General features: G+C 44.6%; 1 protein-coding gene across 8 annotated transcripts in view; it reads left to right on the top strand.

Annotated features, from left to right (window-relative positions):
- The window catches only part of rnf220a (ring finger protein 220a), a 200,373-nt gene that overhangs the window by 9,777 nt on the left and 170,884 nt on the right, over positions 1 to 19,712 (top strand). For 7 of the 8 annotated variants that reach the window (XM_008290870.1, XM_008290874.1, XM_008290872.1 and 4 more), the window contains exon 2: positions 3,521 to 4,699. In XM_008290870.1, the coding sequence (XP_008289092.1) occupies positions 4,045 to 4,699 (655 nt within the window). In that variant the 5' untranslated portion in view covers positions 3,521 to 4,044. Of the gene's footprint in view, positions 1 to 1,648; positions 1,733 to 3,520; positions 4,700 to 19,712 lie in introns of all 8 variants that reach the window. The other variant, XM_008290871.1, reaches the window with a different exon arrangement.

The raw sequence follows: 19,712 nt of genomic DNA, 5'->3' as shown, positions 1-19,712 counted from the left end.
GGTCTAAGGAGCAATAACAATATTTCCCACCACAGTTACCAATTATTTCACACGGAATCTGCGACTTCTCCTGCTGCAACCCACCCCTTATTCTCACTAACTCATATTTTCCGAGTGAAATCCCTCCCCCCCTCCCTTCAGAATGATGTTAAAGCACATTGTTGTTGACACCACAATATCACCAACTGGTACAGCATTGTCACTTAAAGTGCAGATTCGACGTGAAAAGCCCTCCTCGCTGTTTGTATTTAATATCGCGCTGACAGCTGTATCATTCTTGCACACTGTAATCAAATTATGACAGCGTGGTAAATGTTCCCCTGTGACATTTTCTATTATAAAATGCATATACCCGGTGTCAGACAATGTGTGGGTGGGATCCCTGGGTGACAAATGGGATTGTAAGTGGCAGCGACTGACATTACGCGTGTTTGCGTTGGGTGTAATTGCGCTCGTATATTGATGACATGCATAGGTGTGTGTCATCTGGAATTATGACTGTTGTTTTAGAGATGTGGTGAAGAAGAAGAAAAAAAAAAAACACATCAGTGACTATTAGCAGCTTTCTGACACTTCTGTTTGAGTAATACTACAGGTATGAGAAGATTTGTAAGAGTTAGATCTTTAAGATGTGAAAGTGCTGACGACAAAGCAAGCGTAGAATAGATGTTATCTTAAGGCCTCAAGACACACACAGATGACTAAGTGTGTATTCGTACGCACAACTTGAGTCCGTCACCTTTTCGAGATGAGTCTTGTACCCTTTGATAGTTCCTTTCCCTTCTCGCTTTCCTTCTCCTTGTTTCGTCACGTTGAAGTTTCTGCCTCCTTGCCTCCTTTCCTCCCCCCCTCGTCTCCTCCCCTCTCCTCTCCTCTCCTGTCCTGTCCTGTTGCGGCCCGTAAGGAAATATCCAGTGTCCTCTTATTGGATTGGCTGCTTCATGCTGGCGGCCCTTCGCTTGCCGCCCCTCGGCCTGTTGGGTAATGATAATAAAATTGAAATATCCCAGTACTTATCAGTGTATTACCTTGCTATCAACACCTCAGACACCCTCCTACTCTAGAGGTTACACAGGAGAAAGCATGATCTGATATACGGCACGAACAGAGAGGGGATGCCAGGCGGGAAAGCGAGAAAGAGGAAGGGCGAGGAGAAGAAGGGAGTAAAGTGATAGACAGAGAAAAGCGATGAGGGGAAAGAAAGGGAGTTTTGTTATGGCTACGTTTCTCAAGGTGCTATTTCCAGGATAGATTGCGACAGATAGGAGGGTAGAAAAAAAATAAAAAAGGGGGCGGCGGACGAGGAAGAGAGGCGTGTAATGCGACTCTGTGGCATCTGTCCAGACCAGAGGTGTTAGCCGTTCTCAACACTCCACACTAGCCTACTGTACATTTGCGGTAATGTAAAACATCTCACATCTCCCCCCATCTCCCTCTCTGTCTCTGGGCCTTCTCCTCTCTCCTTTCTCTTGGCAGTTGTTGTTATCGTGTGTGTGTGTGTGTGTGTGTGCGTCTGCTGGTGTGTGTGTGTGTCTTTGTGTGGGAGGTAGAGGAGCGTGCCAAAGCCGAGATCAGGTTTGGAAATTGATTTGAATGAGTGTTGTGGACAGCTGATAGCTATAAAAGATTTTCTCCTTTCATTTCCCAGGGAGTTTCTCCTTTGATGTTGGCCGGTAGTCAACGCAGCTTTGAAGCTCGTCTAGAGCAGGGCCGCGCCGCTACTGGATACTGTGTGAGTTTGTATTTGTTGTGTGTGTGTGTGTGTGTGTTTATGTATGTATGTATGCAGATGGCTTGGTGTTTGACCTTTTTAAAGTCGCACTAGAGTGGAATTTGGAAGGCCGCGGTAACTTTACACCCGAAAGTATTTCATAGGCATGGCATTAAAGATTATCTGCTTTGCTAATATCATGTAAAATTACCCGTGATAACCTGTATGCATTTACGCTTTATTTTTTTTTTTTTTATCCTGCACTAAATCCCAACCATAACTCATACTTGACAAGCACATCTTTACCTACTCTAAATCTTAAAATATTGGACCTTTAACAAGCCAGCAACCTTCAAATTGCCCTTTGGGGATAAAAATCTCTGAAATGTTATTTTGTCGTTTCATCGGCTGCCTCTCCGCGTTCCTCCGACCGACCAATCGCACGCTACAATCTAATCCCCAGGAGGGAAGATTCTAGTCTGTTGCCACGGATGCCGGGGGGTCGCGAGGTCAAGTACGGCTAATTTATTCACTCAGTCAGATTTCCTCTGGCTCGTGGATGGCAGATGGAGAGGTCTGATATGATATCACCCATCTGAATCACCCAAGGGAGAAGGGGACGGGGCAGGGACGGGAGGGAGAGAGATGGAGGGATGAGAGGGGAAGAGATTGACAGGAAAGATGTAAAAAAGAAAGCGAGGACAGATAGTAAAAATTGGGGAATTAAAAGTGGTTAGATGGCGAGATAGGAGATTGGGTAGCATAGCCGGCAAGAGTGTGGAGTGTGTTCGCCCCACCGAGTCAGGTGTTGAGCTGAACATTGAGCCACACAGGCTCTTATCAGATGTGTGGGTGAAGAGTGGATGTGTGTGTGTCCTTATCTTAAGACAAGTGGTTCTGGTCCAATAATATCCTGGGAGATGGTAGGAATAAGCGGCTTAGACCGAGATCTGAGATGGAGGAGGGAGGGAGGATAGATAGCGCCGGAGAGATGAAAGGAGGAGATGAGAATGGAGAGAAGAGGAAGAGGAGGAGGAGGAGATGGACAGATTAGGAGGATGGAGGACAAGGAGGGGACATTTGGATAGAGATGAGACATACGGGACTGTGGAGATCCGAATGGAAAGATGTGATGTGGAAACAGTTTGGAGAAGTTTTTTTTCTTTTTTTTTCAAAAAGAGCAGGACGAAAGGAGGAGGGGAAAGTGAGAGAAGTTTTGGGGTTTGAAATAGTTCTTGGCTCTTTGTCAAAGGGCAGGGATTTACAGGATTTGATCAACAGTGTCAACTTGAGGGCACTTTTTCCCCAAGAGGTTTTGAATTTGTGGCTTCAACAACAGTGTCTGCCTAAGAACACTCGGTCTCCAGAGGCTTTGACTTCAAGCCTTGGCTTCCAGCGGCTTCTTTATTAAAAATTTTCCACTCAGCTCCTCTCCTTTCCACTACGTACAGATCGAGGGCAAGACATCGATCTTTGTCTGCTGAATAAAGGAGCATGCCTCTTGTCACTGAAAGTACCCATCGTTAAGACGAGATGAGGAGGACTAAGATAAATGTTAAAGGGTGTGCAAAGGGATTTGAATTTTTATTATGGCTATTAGGATACAGAAGACCTGATTTCAAGCACTTTTTGTGTCAAAGTCAGGACTTGATTTAAAATGGAAAAGTCACAAGACTCTTCTGAAGTGAATATTTGTCATCTGACCAGAAGTTGAATTTTGCTCTTTTAAGATATTGGTGATGAGGAGATAACATGAATCCTAAAAAGAACTCAATTGAAATCTAATTCTTGTGTTTTCTGTGTCCTCAGTTAAAGACGACGTGAAGATGAGGAACCAGCTTTGACGACCGACAGATGTCCACCCTCCCCGAATCGTTGGGCTTCGGCAACACTTCCGGCGATCACAAACACAGGAGGCCTATTATTGAGGACAAACTTCAAGCTACACCCTATATAGTATTTGTCATCAGGACTGAAGTAGTCCAAAGTGCGACGTGTGTGAATGACTGAACATACCCAACAGCACTTACCTGGTATGGAATGATCAGAACTGAACTGAACTCAATCTTTTGATCCGCAAAAGAGAAATGAACTAACCAGAACTGACTGACACTCTTAATTTGCTTTAAAAATATTCTCCTTTCTTACTAAGGGCTCTTTTCTGAGCCCCTTCTGTCAAAAACTGCCAAATCCTTCAAGTCTCCTATCCAGATTCCTTCACTTCCTCACACCCTTTTCCAAGGGTCTTGGGCATTGTCCTCATTCTAACTGAGGAGGAATCATCTCCTCCTCATCCTCCTGAAATCCTCACAACCACTTTCGTCTGTCCAGACATGGACCTCCACCGGGCAGCCTTCAAGATGGAGAGCTCCTCCTACCTGCCCAATCCTCTGGCCTCTCCAGCCCTCATGGTCCTGGCCTCCACTGCTGAAGCGTCTCGCGATGCCTCAATTCCCTGCCAGCAGCCACGTCCATTTGGTGTCCCAGTTTCCGTTGAGAAAGACGTCCATTTGCCATTTAACAACGGCTCTTACACTTTTGCGTCAATGTACCACCGCCAAGGTGCAGTCCCACCAGGATTCCCCAACAGGGACTTTCCTCCGTCCCTCCTCCACCTCCATCATCAGTTTGCCCCACCTAACCTGGACTGCTCGCCCATCAGCATGCTGAATCACAGTGGCGTCGGTGCCTTCAGGCCTTTTGCCTCACCTCCGGAGGATCGAGACGGGGCACCGGGCGGGTATCAGTCTGCTTTCACCCCGGCCAAGCGCCTCAAAGGCTGCCTGGACGCGGAGGCTTCACCCCACCTTCGATACTCCGACGCTGAGGGGAAAGAGTACGACTTTGGCGGCTCTCAGATCCCTCCTGGAGGCTCGCCCAGCAGCGCCTTGAAGGCAGTAGAGGACAGTGGGAAAAAGATCTTCGCTGTGTCAGGCCTCCTGTCTGATCGAGAGACTTCCTCCAGCCCCGAGGACCGCATTGAACGCTGTAAGTAGCAATCTGTGTTTGTGCCACATTGCACTCGAGGAAACCACAACTCTGCATACAAATGGGTCAACAATCATAGAAAACCTGAGTATATGTTCTGTAGAGTTTCTAAAAGCATGTAATCGTCTTGCACCTGCTTTGTGCTTTGCTTTTGTATCTGTTACACTTCTCAACACCGATGCAACAACCCACCACACTGAGAATTATCCTGCAAGCAGTTGTGATCATTAAACTTGCAAACAAGACACATGCATAAAACCTATACAGCAAGACACATCAGCACAAACACAGCCAAGCCAAATCAAATTCTGGTTCTCAAATTAAAAACAAAGTACAACTTGCTGCAATTTGTAAAAGAATGCAAATGTTCGCACACTAGCATCACACACGCCAATAAACAATCCCATCTATGTTCTCTTGTCATCATCTCTCCTGGCTCCCCCTATCCTTGTTTCACAAGCCCACAAGCTCCACTGGTCACATTAGCATTCACCAGTGGAAGGATGCCATTTGGCCCTCACGCACTGGGAATCTGATTAGTGTGTGAGGGTGTGTGTGTGTTTGTGTTTGTGTGTGTGTGTGTGTGAGTGACTGGTTCAGAGACCGGCCATGCTCTTTGCCATCAGCATTCATCATAGCTCCGTGCTGGCAGCCCTGTTGCCAAAAGATTTACCCACATACCCAAAAGCTTGGCAAGGCATGTTTGTGTATGTGTGTGTGTGTGTGTGTGTGTGTGTGTGTGTGTGTGTGTGTGTGTGTGTGTGTGTGTGTAATAAAGGGAAGGTAGGAGAGAGGTTGCAAGAGCGCCAAACACAAATACACAAGCATGCACAAACACTCTTCCAGACCCACAAACAGCTTTTAGCATGAGCACCGACATCTCCTACACATGTCAACAAGCTGCAACGGATCTCGGTGACACATTAGGCGACAGGCAGACAGGGAGACGTGCTTATAGTGTATAATTTAGGACGTCCTCGTTTTTTCTCTTTTATTAGGTTTATTATACTCTATCTCCGTTTGTTTTTTTGTCTTTACTTCACTCTTCCTCCTTCCATCCTTGAGCTCGTGCGTGAGCGTGTTTGAGGGATGCATCCTTGATGGAACACATGAGAGACAGAGGCGACGACCTGAGACTGATCCGATAAAAAGACCACCACAGGAGAGACAGGGAGGGTGAGAAAGAGAGGGATGAAGGAAGGAGTGGAGGGGAGGAAATTGGGAAAATGACACCCGGTGGTTGGCTGGGGCGGTACGAGAAGGAGGAGAAAGATATCAAAGAGCTCATAATGTGAGAGAGGGAAAGAGATAAGAACAAAAGAGAGTGTAAAGAGAAAAATGCAACTCTGCTAAATCATCTTAGATGATTTAACTCCACATCTACACCTGTCTCACGTGCATTGCGATGTCTATTTGCCGGCACAGTGTCTTGCTCAAGAGAACTGCGGCCACCCAGTGCTGAGCCATGTTATCACCACAGATTCATGAGCAGTAAGACTGAGGCCAGGAATAGAAGATGGGTACAGGGCTTCTGTGCTGTCTTTTGGAACGGCTGAATCTGTATCTAATCAGGTTAAATCTTGGCACAAGTAGCCTCCACCTCTACCATAGGCTTCTAATGCAATTGGATGTGCAGAGGCACTGCTTACAGCAAAGAATTATGGGTTCTCCTTCACTGGTTTTGGCGATCCAGGGGAGGCGTAAAGAACAAACAACACTTTGGTACAATCCCATGAGAACAGTGCTCTCGCTGCTTCACACACACATTAGCTAACTAGCAGCCTTCGAGCTGCTGCTTCACACATACAATAGCCTATTTTTGTCTGTCACAGGGAAGCAGGTTTATAATGTTTGGGGTCATAATATGTGGTCTAAAAAAGTAAATGAATACTGATATGATTCTTAAAAAATATGATTGCATGTGCATGATCAGTTAAAACGTTTCATTTATAGGGTTTAATGAATATCTCACCACTTCCCAGAAGCCTTAAAAGTTTACATAAACTATATGGCTGAGCTCATGAGGGTGCATTCAGTGGAGCAAGGACATCGTAGACTTCAGGGAACTTTGAATCCTTGTGTGCCAATAAATCTTTATCTTATCTGTGCTCTATCATTTACAGCATGTGGATTTAATTTATAGTCGCCAATAAACTTCTAATATCTCTCACCCTTACCAAATTACACAACTAATTGTATGTGGCCTTTCGATTGTTAAAATGTGACTCCATACTACGTGCTTCTTTTGTAATTGTCACGGTTACTTTTCGTTTTTTTATCAAACAAGTATGTGGCTACCTGTCACACATTCACAGACTGCAGCGCAGTAAGATCAGTTAGTTATCTGTAATCACTCAATGAGTTGTGTTCTTTAATGGATCATCATAAGGAAAAAAAATGCTCTAAAGCTTTGGATTTAAACATAATCAGGGGTTAGCAACACCGTCCAGTATTTTGTCTTTCGATAGGATTGCCCTAGCACGTAGTTTTTTGCTTTCAAAATATTAATTTTGAGCTCAGACAACCACTGGATATGTTGTGGAAAACATTGCTAGGTCCATGTGTATTCCTTTATATTTTAAATTGTCATCTAGTGCCTGAATGTAGTGTTGTCTTTTACACAAATAAGAACATTTTCATCATAATTTGTTGCAGAATAGGTACAGATTGGTGCGTAAAGATTCACTAGAATGCCGGAAATGAGGTGTCAGAATTTCCTGGGGGAGGATCTCCGCACCTCGGTGCTAAAATAAAACCCATGCTCGTACTAAACAGACACCTGATGCCTTGGTGTCCAGCGTTCATTTTGGAACACCTGTCCTGCAATTCCATTCCGCCGTGTGTAGCCGAACAAAGCTAATATTTAGCGGTAAAAATAATCCCTCAAATGCTAATTACAATTATCGCATTACAAACCAATCACCTGTCATGCACGTAAATCCAAAGGGGTTGAAGGCGATCCCCCGCTCCTTCTTTTTTTTTTCTCTCCACACCTATAAAAGCGTGTTAAACAACTCGAAAAACCCTACAGCCGTCCCAACTTCCCCGCATGAAATTCTGTTAAGTTCGCCGCCTGCCACTCCAGGCAACAGTGGCCAACTCCACGCTAAGCCTCCCTAAATCCCCCCACCGCACCGGCAGGCACGTTGGCTGTTAACTAAACCTGCTAACCTGTCAGCCGCTAAACCTGCACATAAAGGCCCCATCATGCCTTAAGAGGCCTATGCATGTCATATTATTGTAAAAGCTATTAGCATTTACTTTATTCACAGTGCGCGGCTTTAGCACAAGAATGAAGGAATTCAAAGCAGAGGAGTTTTTTTCTTTTTCTATTTTTTTTCCCTGAGTGTGAAAAGTGAGTAAAAGGAGAGAATGGAATTATGGGATGTGTGATTGGAATTAATGGGAGTGTTGACAAAAGAAACAATCCACCCTTGCAGTGCACTTGTTTGCTTGCGGAGGGGATTTGATGGTTTTGTGTCAGCGGGAAGGTTTGTGTGCCTCAAAATCAGCACGTTCCATCATCTTTGCCTCTTTTTTTTTTCGTATCTCCTTCTCCCTCCTACATCTCTTCCCTGTTTTTTTCCAGTCTTCTTTCACTTCCTCCATTTCCTTTAGCATGTGTGTGTCTTCCACTATGTGACAGCTGTAGTCTGTTTGTTTACATTCTCTCTGCTCTCCACATTTACAAGGCAGAGAGATTTACACTGAACCTGACCCTAAATGCCGAACCCAGTTTCCTCATCTTTTTTCGCCCCCCACTTCTTTGTTCTTTTTCTCCTTTTCAATCTTTTACACACACAGGTAAAAAAAAAACAAGAAGCACAAATCCAAGAAAAGGAAAGGAAGAATGTAATTTTGAAGGCAAATGTACAAATAGATAAAAAAAAAACAGAAATGAAATGGGAATGTTTGGCAGGAAAAGAAAGAAAAACAGAAATTCTTTTGAGTGAGGGGAAGGGAAGTATGAGGGAGGGAAGGGGAGGATGAGAAAAGGATAAAAGCCGTAAGGAAAAAAAAAAAAGGGGTTGTGGGAAGGAGGGAAGTATAGGAGGAAACAGGGAGGATGGAGATGTTGAGCTGAAATGCAGATCCCATCTGCCCGACTGAAATAAAAGCAGAGGAATTCTCAGAAAGCAAACCATGGATGAGTAGATAGTAGACAGACAGATAGTAATAATAATATGAGGAATTCAAAATGTGTTCAAGAAGACCTTTCCTTTTTGTATCCCCAACATCCGAGTGCATTACACACAGCTGTTAAAACACACAGCGAGAGGCCTCCTCTTCATCCTCCTCTTCTGTTCTTTTTTCGGTGTTGCCTCCTCCTTTTATTTTTGGTTTCTTTTCTCTCCCGTCTTAAACGGAGCAAATGTCATGTGTGTTGTTTCTTTCTGGGGGCCCAAGTAGCACAAGCTAAAAAAAAGAAAGAAAGAAAGAAAAATAAACAGGGTTAAAAAAGGACAAAATAGAGTTCTTAGAAAGGGTAGATGATGGATGACAGCGGTACTGATGTTGATGGATGACAAACAGATTTTGTTTAGATGTTGTTTTTTTTTGTGTCCATCTTTAGTGCTCTGTGGTCATTACTGGGGGATTTCCGCTTTGCTTTTTCCCACAAAGCACCTGCCAGTCAAACAGAATTATTTTAAATGAAGCGAGCAGGGCTTTTTATTTGCTGTACGTGTGTGATTTTCAGCCCTTTACTTTCCGTTTTCTTCCTGCCACGGCATGCAAAGAGTTAAAACCCCAAGTCAAGGAGACAGAAACGCTCATCCTTCTCCTTGTCCTCACAAAAATCTGCCCTCCTCCAACCCCACCGCTACCGCCACCGCCCTCCTCCTCCTCCTCCATCTCTGCCTGTCACGGTCTAGTGGCAGGGTTAAGTTAAGTAAGAGTGTTCTAATAATTAGGACTGGGACTCGCCTGCCTGCTGGCCCGTGTGTGTGTGTGTGTGTCTTCCTGTCAGTGCTTAGCCAGATGTTAAAAGGCTTGTCCCTCTCATGTTGCCTCCCTGTCAGTCTCCACTGTGTGCCACACACACACACACTGACACACACACAGACACACACCGACACACACATTGGGAACTGTCCTAGTTGTGGTGGCTTTGTTTACCCCCAAGTGTGTGCCCCTTCTGCCCTTCTGGCAGCTCCCCCAGGGTGACGAGTGTGTGTTTCCCTGTCAATACCAGCCTGCACGCATCTGATCCTCATACACCACACACTGGCTGACGATAGCTTTCATATTTATTGCTCTCAAAAAACACAAAAGTGATTTATTTAATGAAATATGCAAAAGGAATATGGAGGTATTTTCTTCCCACCTCTCTTTAAGGCTAAGCTTTCTTTCTCACTGGGTGGTAACTGGAAACAAGCAGCAATTGTCTATATGTGTGTGTGTGTGTGTGTGTGTGTGTGTGTGTGTGTGTCACTTGGTGTGAGTCTTGTGGTCATTGTTGCGACGCTGCGCAGATCAAGGATTAGTTGCTTCCTGTCGAGCCTTTTGTCGGCCCAGCCACTCCATTTGGACATAGATCAGTGTGTGTGTGTGCGCGCATGTGGTTGTATGTGTGTATTTGTGTGTGCGTGTGTGTGTGTGTGTGTGTGTGGAGGAATAGGTTACACAAATGAGCCACTGGAGCTGGTGTAAAGGCACATGAAGGAGAGTGGATGAGATGAGAGGATTCCCCCCCTCCTCCTGCAAAATATTCCCTGGCCTCAAAACTCATTTCGTCTTATCTCCCTACAACAGGATTTTTCTTAAATGAGCTGTGACATAACATCCAACCCGACTCCGCCGAGGTTTCATTCCACTCGGGACGTTTCTAGAAACAGTGGAAACGTGTAAAAATCAGGTAGAACACTCAGGACAGGATGTCGCTTTGTAGGGAATTCTAGAAACAGGTTGCTTTGAAATGAAAGCCTTGCTATTCCTGTTGCACGCACACACACACACACACACACACACACACACGCACGCCGTGTCCGTAGCGTCCCGGGTTCCGGAATTCCACTTTGTTCCCTTGGTGATGTCAGCTTCGGCCAATAAAATCCCTGCGTTAAAACTCCACTGAGCCTCATACAACTGCAGAACACCTGGCAACACAACACACATTTAGCTTTTAATATGTGTACACACACACACACAGAGACACACAAGCCGACATAAGGTCATGGCACGCCACAGCCCTGAACTTTCCTCAGCAGTCCGGCTGTCTTTTAAATTTTTGTTACACTTGGTGGAATTTTTCAGAAAGGACGCGGCGTTGCTTTAACAGCACAAAAGCTCATAAATGGAATTTTTTTGGGGGGGTTGGGTTGCCAGATATTGATGAAAAGATTGACGGAGAATTCCTGCTCGGCGAAACCCAAAAGAAACGCCGCGGCAACACGTCGATTAACTTGACCGAACGCAGAAATGAAACACGTGTTAAAGTGTGTATTCTGCTCGACACGACGCTACATGTCGCCAGTTCGCCAAACGCTCCTCTGGCAGCAGCAGACGTTTGCTTATTTCTCAGGAGGGCTCCGTGATTCAGGCAATGCAGATGTGTGAAAAGATTCTTCTTCTTCTGTCTCTCTTCTCTTTCATTTTCCTTCCTCTTCCCCTTTTTCGGTTTCCTTCCCTTCCCCTCCCTCCGTTCTGTCCTCATCTCCTTCTCCCTCTCCTCACCCCTTCCCCGCCCCCTCTCTCACCTCCTCTCCTCTCCTCAGTAATCTAATCTGCAGCCAGTTTGTGGATGCAGTCTAGTGTGACAACCACCCACCACCACCGCCACCTCCACCTCCACACCTCTCTCACTTTCACACACACAAACAGCAGCAGGCCCGTCTCCAAAAAGCCCACTTGCTTGGCAGAGGGGCCCGATCCTACCCCCCTTCACCCACCACCCTCCTCCCCCGTCTTGGTCACACCCTCTTTAATATTGAATTATTCATCAAATCTGATTGGTTCCTGCTGATGGCGGCCATGATGCGAGCGAGCGGTTTGTGTGTGTGTGTGTGTGAGGGAGGGAGGGGGGGGGTGTCGGTTGCGGGTTCGACATCGTTAGCTCGTCTTAACGCGCCGTCGCTTCACAAAGCTGGACCGGCCCATTACTTAGCGCACACACACCTTATTTTTAATAAGAACGACTAAACCGCTTGCACCTGTAGCTTTTTTGGAAGTGAAACCTATTTTTTAATACGATAGAAGAATTTTTTTGGTGTTTATTCCCTTTTCTTCAAGTTGAAAGTTGCATTTAGCTCTGCGGTATTTGTCGTCTTCACCACGTCCTCTTTGGTTCTAAAAGTTGCAGCCAAACCACCCAAAGCTTAGCATCTGCTGCTGCTGCTGCTGCAAAAAAGCCTCCAAAGTCCCTCGGAAAGGTGAAACAAATCAATAACGGGTGTTTTATATGCATGCGAGAGTATGTGTGTGGATGCTCATATGATTTGCATGCACTAGAATCTATACTATTCAATATCGGGGGGGGTGCACAGTGACTTAAAGGTTTCATCGAAGACTGTGTCCAACGTGAGCTACTTTTATCCAACACCAGGCAGCAGCGTAAAAGGCCATCTGAGAACACGGTGGAGATGCTTCGGCACCAAACATAATGGTGCATATCTGTCTTACGGCATGATCAGGTTTATCCACTGGCATGTTTGCGTGCGTGCGAAATCGCATTCACGCCACGGACTTTGTTAAAGGCATAAACAGTCGATGATCACGGATTTGCCTGCACTTGAGGGAAAGACGCGGATAAAGAAAGGATGAGTGTGTCGACGCTTGCACACATGTGTGTTTGGTATCTCAAACGCCTCGCAGGACACTTCACATTGACCCCGCGGTGCCTCTGCATATCTAAAAGGCATTAGAGGGACGCCGAGCCCGCGCGTGTCCACGGGTGGGTTTTTCCTCGTGTGGAGCCGAGGCACAAACACTGCACTCCAGGTGACGACCTTTGCTGCAGGTCATACGCTCAGAGTGAATTTTCAGGGATTTTTTTTTTTTTAGTGGAACACACACAGAGAAGCTCCCTTGTTCATTTTTATCCCCTCTTCCTCCTCCTCCTCTTTTTTTTCTCCCCCTTTTCTCTCTCTTCTCCCTCGTCACCGGGTGTGTGTGGAAACCCAGCCCACTGTTCAGCAGATGAATAATTTAGCGGTGTGTGTATCATCTGTTTACCGTGCTAATCCATCTGTCAGCAGGCACCTATCGATTCGCGCCTGCCTGGTAATTGTGCATCCGCGCCACACACACACACACACACACACACACACACACACACACACACAGATGAGCATACACAGATACACACACATAAGCAGACGGACACACTCGTGCACCTATATGATGTGCAGGTTAGCTCATATTCAGATCCTGGAGTTGTCAGCTGGCCCCCGGACACTTCATTTTCACTGAGTGAAACTGAATTTAGGGTCAAGGTCACAAAACAATCTGATATTGGATGCAACAGCCTTCGGACGCTTTGGTTTTTGTTTAGAATTTTACACACCAATTACATGACGTATGTTCTGCAGCTTAATCGCTTTATAGAAAAGGAATATATCATTTTATACACAAACTGAGATTTAGTGCATCAGAGTTTAGGTCAGGAAACGTTGCATTTACTCAGATCAGAGCACACATTTCAACTTTTGAGTGCCAGCTGCGCATTTCCTCAGAAAGCCCACTTCCTGAAATGACCTAAAGATAAGTAACCTCAGCTGATCGGAGGGATGACAGCGACTGCATCAGTTCTAAAGTTAATCTAAAATGTGGCAGCAAGAGTGGGAAGTTGGTAAAACCTGAGAATCAACGAAGAGCCGCGTTTTCTCCTTTTCTGTTTCGGTTCTAAACGCCTGCTTTCATGCTTGTGTACTCACTCTGTTGCTGGTTTATCACTGAGCAGGATTGACTCTAATCAACAATGACTGCAACAGTTAAATGATTCATCAATTAGTTGTCGACTATTAAATTAATTGACAACTATTTTCATGATCAGTTCATCAGTTTGAGCAGTGAAAAAAAGTCCTTACTTTCTATATCTTTGGGATGTGAACAAAACAAGACATTTGAACACATCATCTTGAGCTTTGAGGAACACTGATTGAAACATTTTCACAATTTTCTGACATTTCATAGACTAAACAAGTAATTTAATAACAGAAAATAACAGACAGATAAATCGACAATGAAAATAATAAAGTTAGTTGCAGCCTAATTTTTAAATGTTTTCTTTCTTCTTATATAACCTTATACAGTAAGAATGCACTAAATAAAGCTCTGCATATATCTATTTAACATTTTTATGTAATATTTAAACTTGCATAACTAACTAACTAACATAACTAACACAGAGACTTCCTGGTATTTTCCATCCTTATGAATTAGTTCAGGCCTTTTTAAACAGTCACTGCTGGAACACCTTAACTCGCTGCACATTAAATACATAAAACGACTCAAAGGAAACGTAATCATAGAGTAAGTTGTAGTAAATGGACACAGAGACAGAGAAAGAGACAGACGGAGATGGTGCTACCGGAGAGCGCTGCGCTATAATGAATCCATGGGTGACAATTGATGGTTGTAATTATCAAATGGCTGGTTTTAAAAGCTCATTGATTGATGTCATTAGCTCCATGAGTGATTACTAATTGCTGCCGCAGTATGTTAACCGCACAGGATGCACGCACACACGTAGGAAACGGTTATCAGATGCACGCACACATACATTTTTCTGCTTGAATCCACTTGTCAGATTCGATCGTGGGTGCGCAGACGGGTAGTGAGTGAGGAACACGGCAGAATGGAATAATGTACAGATGAGAGAAGCCATGGGTTTACATGTAGATGTACAAAAAAACACGTTTTTCTTACATGTTCAAGGGACACATATCAACAACTGTTTAAGTGAATAAGTTGAGGAAATAAATGAGGCCTTTAGTGCTTTAATCAGCTTCTTTTGGGGGTTATTTTAAGTGGGAATATCCAACATTTAAAGGTTAGGGTAAGCTCACAACTATCAGTTCATGTTTCTTTTTCTTTGCAAAAACCCCTCGTTCCAGCCTTTCTACTATGCTCAGCCTAATTTTTGTGGTTTAAACAAGGGAAATAAAGACACAAACTGAAGAAATACAATCAGATTCACTTTAACATCCGAATAAACTGAAGGGTTCTGCTTTCTGGCTGTATGAGAAGGTTCAGTGAATTGGCACTGCGTTGCAGAATAGCCCCACTGTGCAGCAGAGTGACATTTTAAGCAATAAAATGTGAGAGTTCTATTAATATTTAAGGGGTGTCAACTCCCCAGGCCCAAAGGGACATTTCTGGAAATAAAGACAAGTGGACAGTGATGAGTGACAACATATTATAGAGAAGCCTGGAAGGTATTTCGTTCTGGATTTAGGAGCACTTTCAGGATGACTTCACCTCAGTTTTGCTTGATTTTTGCTTTTCGTTATAATGATGTTGACATTCCTGCGAAGTCAACGTCTGTCGTCTGCTCTTCTGTCTACCTCCAAAAGTTGACAGTGTCCTCCACAACCTTATGTTATTGTCAAAGATACAAACCAAAGTTCAAAATGACCACTCTGTGATTAATTCTTCATCACTTGCTTCCATCACTGCTTCGTGTCTCCTACTTTTTTTCCCCCCGTTCTGCGCGATTGTTTGTCCCACATCGAGTTACGACACCTGCCCACGGTGTCGACAGATCGTGTTTTTTGCCGTCCAAAACCCGGCTTCTCTCTATCCCGCACAAACACACAGCACACGAACTCAGCGGGGAACGCAGCAGGGTTCATTTCGATGTGGAACGTCTAATATCACATCCCCGCGGCAAAAATGCTCGGAATTCTGCCCTCTCGGAGAAGCGTCACATCTATGTGTATGTATGTGTGAGTCTCCTCCTTCCATCTGTTTGTGTGTTTCTTCTATATGTCTGCTGTGTGTGTCTCCATCTGTATGTGTGTGTGTGTGTGTGTGTGTTAAGGGGTGTTAGAAGCAGGCAGGGGCTTAGCAGAGCAAAAGAGAGCAAATCTGTCAGCTCTCCCTGGGCAGACAACCCTTCTGACCCTCATTCAAAGACATATTGATTCTCCTCTACACCCAACAGGGGAGGGTGTGTGTGTGTGTGTGTGTGTGTGTGTGTGTGTGCACAAGTGCTTAACACAACCTCTTTCCTCCTTCCTTCCTTCATAAGCGAAGAGATTTGTTCCTGCAGCGTTGTTAAATAATCGACTAAATGTGTTTGATTGTGTAATGTTTTTTTTTTCCCTATTTGTGTTAATATTTTTTTGCCACTCCAGCATCGACACCAGGGTGAAAGATTATTTCGAAAAAACTGGAGATTTTGAAGCGCAGTCTGACCTACTTTGCTGTTCTTTTGGGCTTTTATCTGTCTTGCTCTATTTCCTGCTCTATACTCAGTTTTGGTTCTAGAAGAGGGGGGGAAAAAAAAAAAAAAAAGAAGCATCAGCAGGGGAAAAAAAACACAAACTGAACATGCCACAGAGACAAGCTTTTCTCTTATCTTAACACTGTGTTAAACCTCGTTGTGCACTTGTTAGCGGCGCCTTGTTTCCCGGTTTGAGCCCTAATGACCTATGGGATGTCACCAGTTGTGGCTCTGCGGACTGTTAGGGAGCCTTTGTGTACTTTGGTGTAATTGTCAGAGCGGTGCCGTGCAAAGGCTGGGTCAAGACTTAAAGGCCAGCGGTGGGAAGATTACAATCGGCCTCCCATATCGCACTGGAGATGGCGTTAACCAAAGCTCTTTTTTTTTTAGCGGCATGTTGCCAAAATACTGTGAAGTGGACTACAGGCTTCGTAAATTACAGGACTGTGTTTTGGTTTGTCCACTTACACAATAATCCACTGGAGAGGTGGAAAAGAAAGTAAAGTCAGTGAAAGAAAGCAGGTTTTGTACGCACTTTCTGGCCACATTTTTAAAAAAAGATATTAATAACACATATGACTTTTAATTTCCAAAGCAACGTAGCAGATTAAATAGCAAATTGGCTGAGAATTACACATTTCCGGTTGGATTCTAGAGGTGAACATGAAAGCAACTAGAATGCAAAACAAGGTCAAGCTTTGATTTGGGCTCCAAGATAAAAGTCACTCTTTTTAAAGCATTTTCTTGCATCTATCTCAATAAAAAAACCCTATTTAGCTTCACTGCTTGTGTTTTTTATAACAATTTAATCGCTTTTCAATTTAGGAAACTGGCTGAATGTTGTTTTTTTTCCCTCAAAGGTTAAGTGGAAAGATGGATGTAGAGAGACATAAATCTGCGTGTTAAGCTCTATTTATCTTTTTAAGACTGGAAGCAAGCGGAAAATGCTGGCCTGGTTTTTTGTCCTAACATACATTCCTGAAATCCAATAATAAACACATGTTGCAATAAATACTTTTAAATACTGCATCAATAGTTTATAAGCCACTTGAAATATGTCACGTTGTAAACACAGCTTTAACTTGAAACTGATATAATGAATGTGAACTAAGCAGTTACCTGTGTACACATACAGAAGCAAGAGGAGTTTTGTTTCTGTCCACCTGGAAAAAAGTAGGTTTTAAGTGGTTTCAACAGCTGACTTTTTGTGTCTGGTCACGTGCAGCATTTTTACTAAAAACAGCAACTCTGAGAGTGAATGAAAACAGTAAAGCTGCCAAAAGAATGAACTCAAAGATTCTAAATTGATCTGTACAGCTCAGGGAAACAGCAAAAGCTACTAATGATTCTGATTGTATCACTACAAGCCACACTTCCTACATTACACGCAGCTGTTTGACACACTTGTCATATAAAACTACTGGTCAGTGCAGCTTCATTCCAACCGTTTGGGCTTAAATTCACATTAGAAAAACAACCCTGACTTTGCATCAATGTCAGGAAGGCTTGTTGCACATACGTGTGAGTATCTGCGCTCACCAGCCGGGTCACATGTCTGGCGACCCGGCACGGCGGCGCAAGCACAAGGTCTCTGGTAATGGTCGGTCGCCGGGGGCAGGCCGGTCACGGCAGTTTGCGCGAGCGTCGTACGGAGGTACAGACTTCAACATGGAGGGGTTGTTGTCTGCAGCACGGAAGGGTCGCGGTATAATGTCGACAGGCCACATGCTGACCCTGCTGCTGCACTCACACACACACACACACACAGACACACACACACACAGACACACATACTCGGTCAGTGGTATAAGCTGAAAAGTGCCGGCTGCGGTAATGAAAGGCAGGTGCACCGGGAGGGCCGGCGGCAGAGGAAGAGGAAGGGAAAATGAGAAAGGACAAAAAAAAAAAGAACATGTGAAAGTCAAAGCAGGTGAAGAAGAGTGACGGATTTGTGGATGATGATGATGTTTAATGTGCGAGGCAGAGACAGGTGCACTGTGTCTAATAGCCAAGCAGATTTAACACCAGAAGGCAAACAGGCACAATGTGTTTCCTGTGTTGGTGTGTGTGGGGTGTTACTCATGTTGTGGGGACCTAAAGCTGCTGGCTCAGTCAGTTTATAGGAAATCCTTACATTTTCAACATGATTTAGGGTTTAGGGGCGGGACGGCTTGGTTAGACGTAAGACTTAGGGTTACGCAGTTTGTAGTTAAGGTTGAGGTTGGCTCCAGTAAATGAATGCAAGTCAATGTGATGTCCTCTGAAGTCACGGGTACACAACTCCGTGTGTGTGTGTGTGTACATGAGTGTGCACTTAATTTGTTGTAGCACCTGAGGGCACTCCGACTACCCCCGTCCTGTCGTCACTGCATTCATAATTTCGACATCAATACACGCGTTACACTCTGAGGTGGTGATGTACGACGTCTGGCATTAGGACACACACACACACACACACACACACACACACACACTCATCAATAAGTGGCCAGAATGCTAATTGTGACATTCGACCAGAGAGTTGACAAATGAACCAGGGCCTTTTTAAATATTCAGAATCCTGCCCGAGACTTAAAGGTGCATGATGCCCAAATTGCATTTTTAATCTTTTATCACAGAAAAGAAGGACAGTAACAGCTGCAGACACCTCAGTTAAGATGTACCCAGCTAGAAGGACATTACACAATATGTGTTGTATTCAGCAACGCAGTGCAACGTTTCATATGCGGCCTTAAAACATCTGAGGCATCATGGGTTGATGATGTTGCGTTAATGAGCTATTTTTTAGGCACTCACCTCTAAATAGTGGATTCAAATCAATCTTTTACACAACATATGAAGTGTTCTTGCTCTTTTTCATTATGAAATTGCAAAATCATCAAATATTAAGATGATGTTGGCGATCCAAAATGCACATATGTCTTTATTTTTTGCATTTAAAGTCAGGACTCTTCATCCCTCAGTAAAATGTTGAGGAATTTATTTCTCACACACGACTCATTTTCCGATGTTGAATTAACGTGCACGTATTTGAATTCGTGACCGATCCAGATCATAAAAACAGCATATACACGCCCCGTCTCTATCTGTATCTGTTTCCGTCTCCTCGTTCCTTTGTCGCCGTCCCCTCTATCTGTCTCCCGCACACAAACACTCACAGTGCGGGCCACAGATGGCATGGTGGTGTCAGGGTGAGAGGGGTTTGTTAGGATCAAAGAGCTCCAGTGTGTGGCCCCTCCACCCTTCACTTGCTTTCTTCTTCTCTTTCCCCTTTTTTCTGTTTGTCATTTTATTCCTCCCCTTCCTCTGCTTTCAATCTCGCTTCCTCTCTCTCACCCCATCCACCCCCCCATCCCTCTCTCTCTCTCCCTTCCTTCGCTCCGTCTCTCTTCATTTTTTCCCCTAATCTGTCCATCAGAAGTGTTGATAAATTATTCATGCCTCTGTCTGTCCCTGAAGCCTTGTCACCTCTCCTCCACTCGCCGGTTTCTCTGCTTCCTCTCCTCTGTCGCCTTCATCCCTTCCTCCTCCTCCTCCTCCTCCTGCTTTGCTCTCATCTCCTCTTCCCTCCCATCCGCCTCCTCCTCCTCCTCCTCCTCCTCCTCCTCCTCCTCTCCAGTCTTGCAG

The sequence above is a fragment of the Stegastes partitus genome, unplaced genomic scaffold, assembly GCF_000690725.1.
Source record: "Stegastes partitus isolate 25-593 unplaced genomic scaffold, Stegastes_partitus-1.0.2 Scaffold700, whole genome shotgun sequence".
NCBI classification, from domain to species: Eukaryota; Metazoa; Chordata; class Actinopteri; family Pomacentridae; genus Stegastes; species Stegastes partitus.
This window is presented reverse-complemented; position numbering and strand designations above follow the sequence as displayed.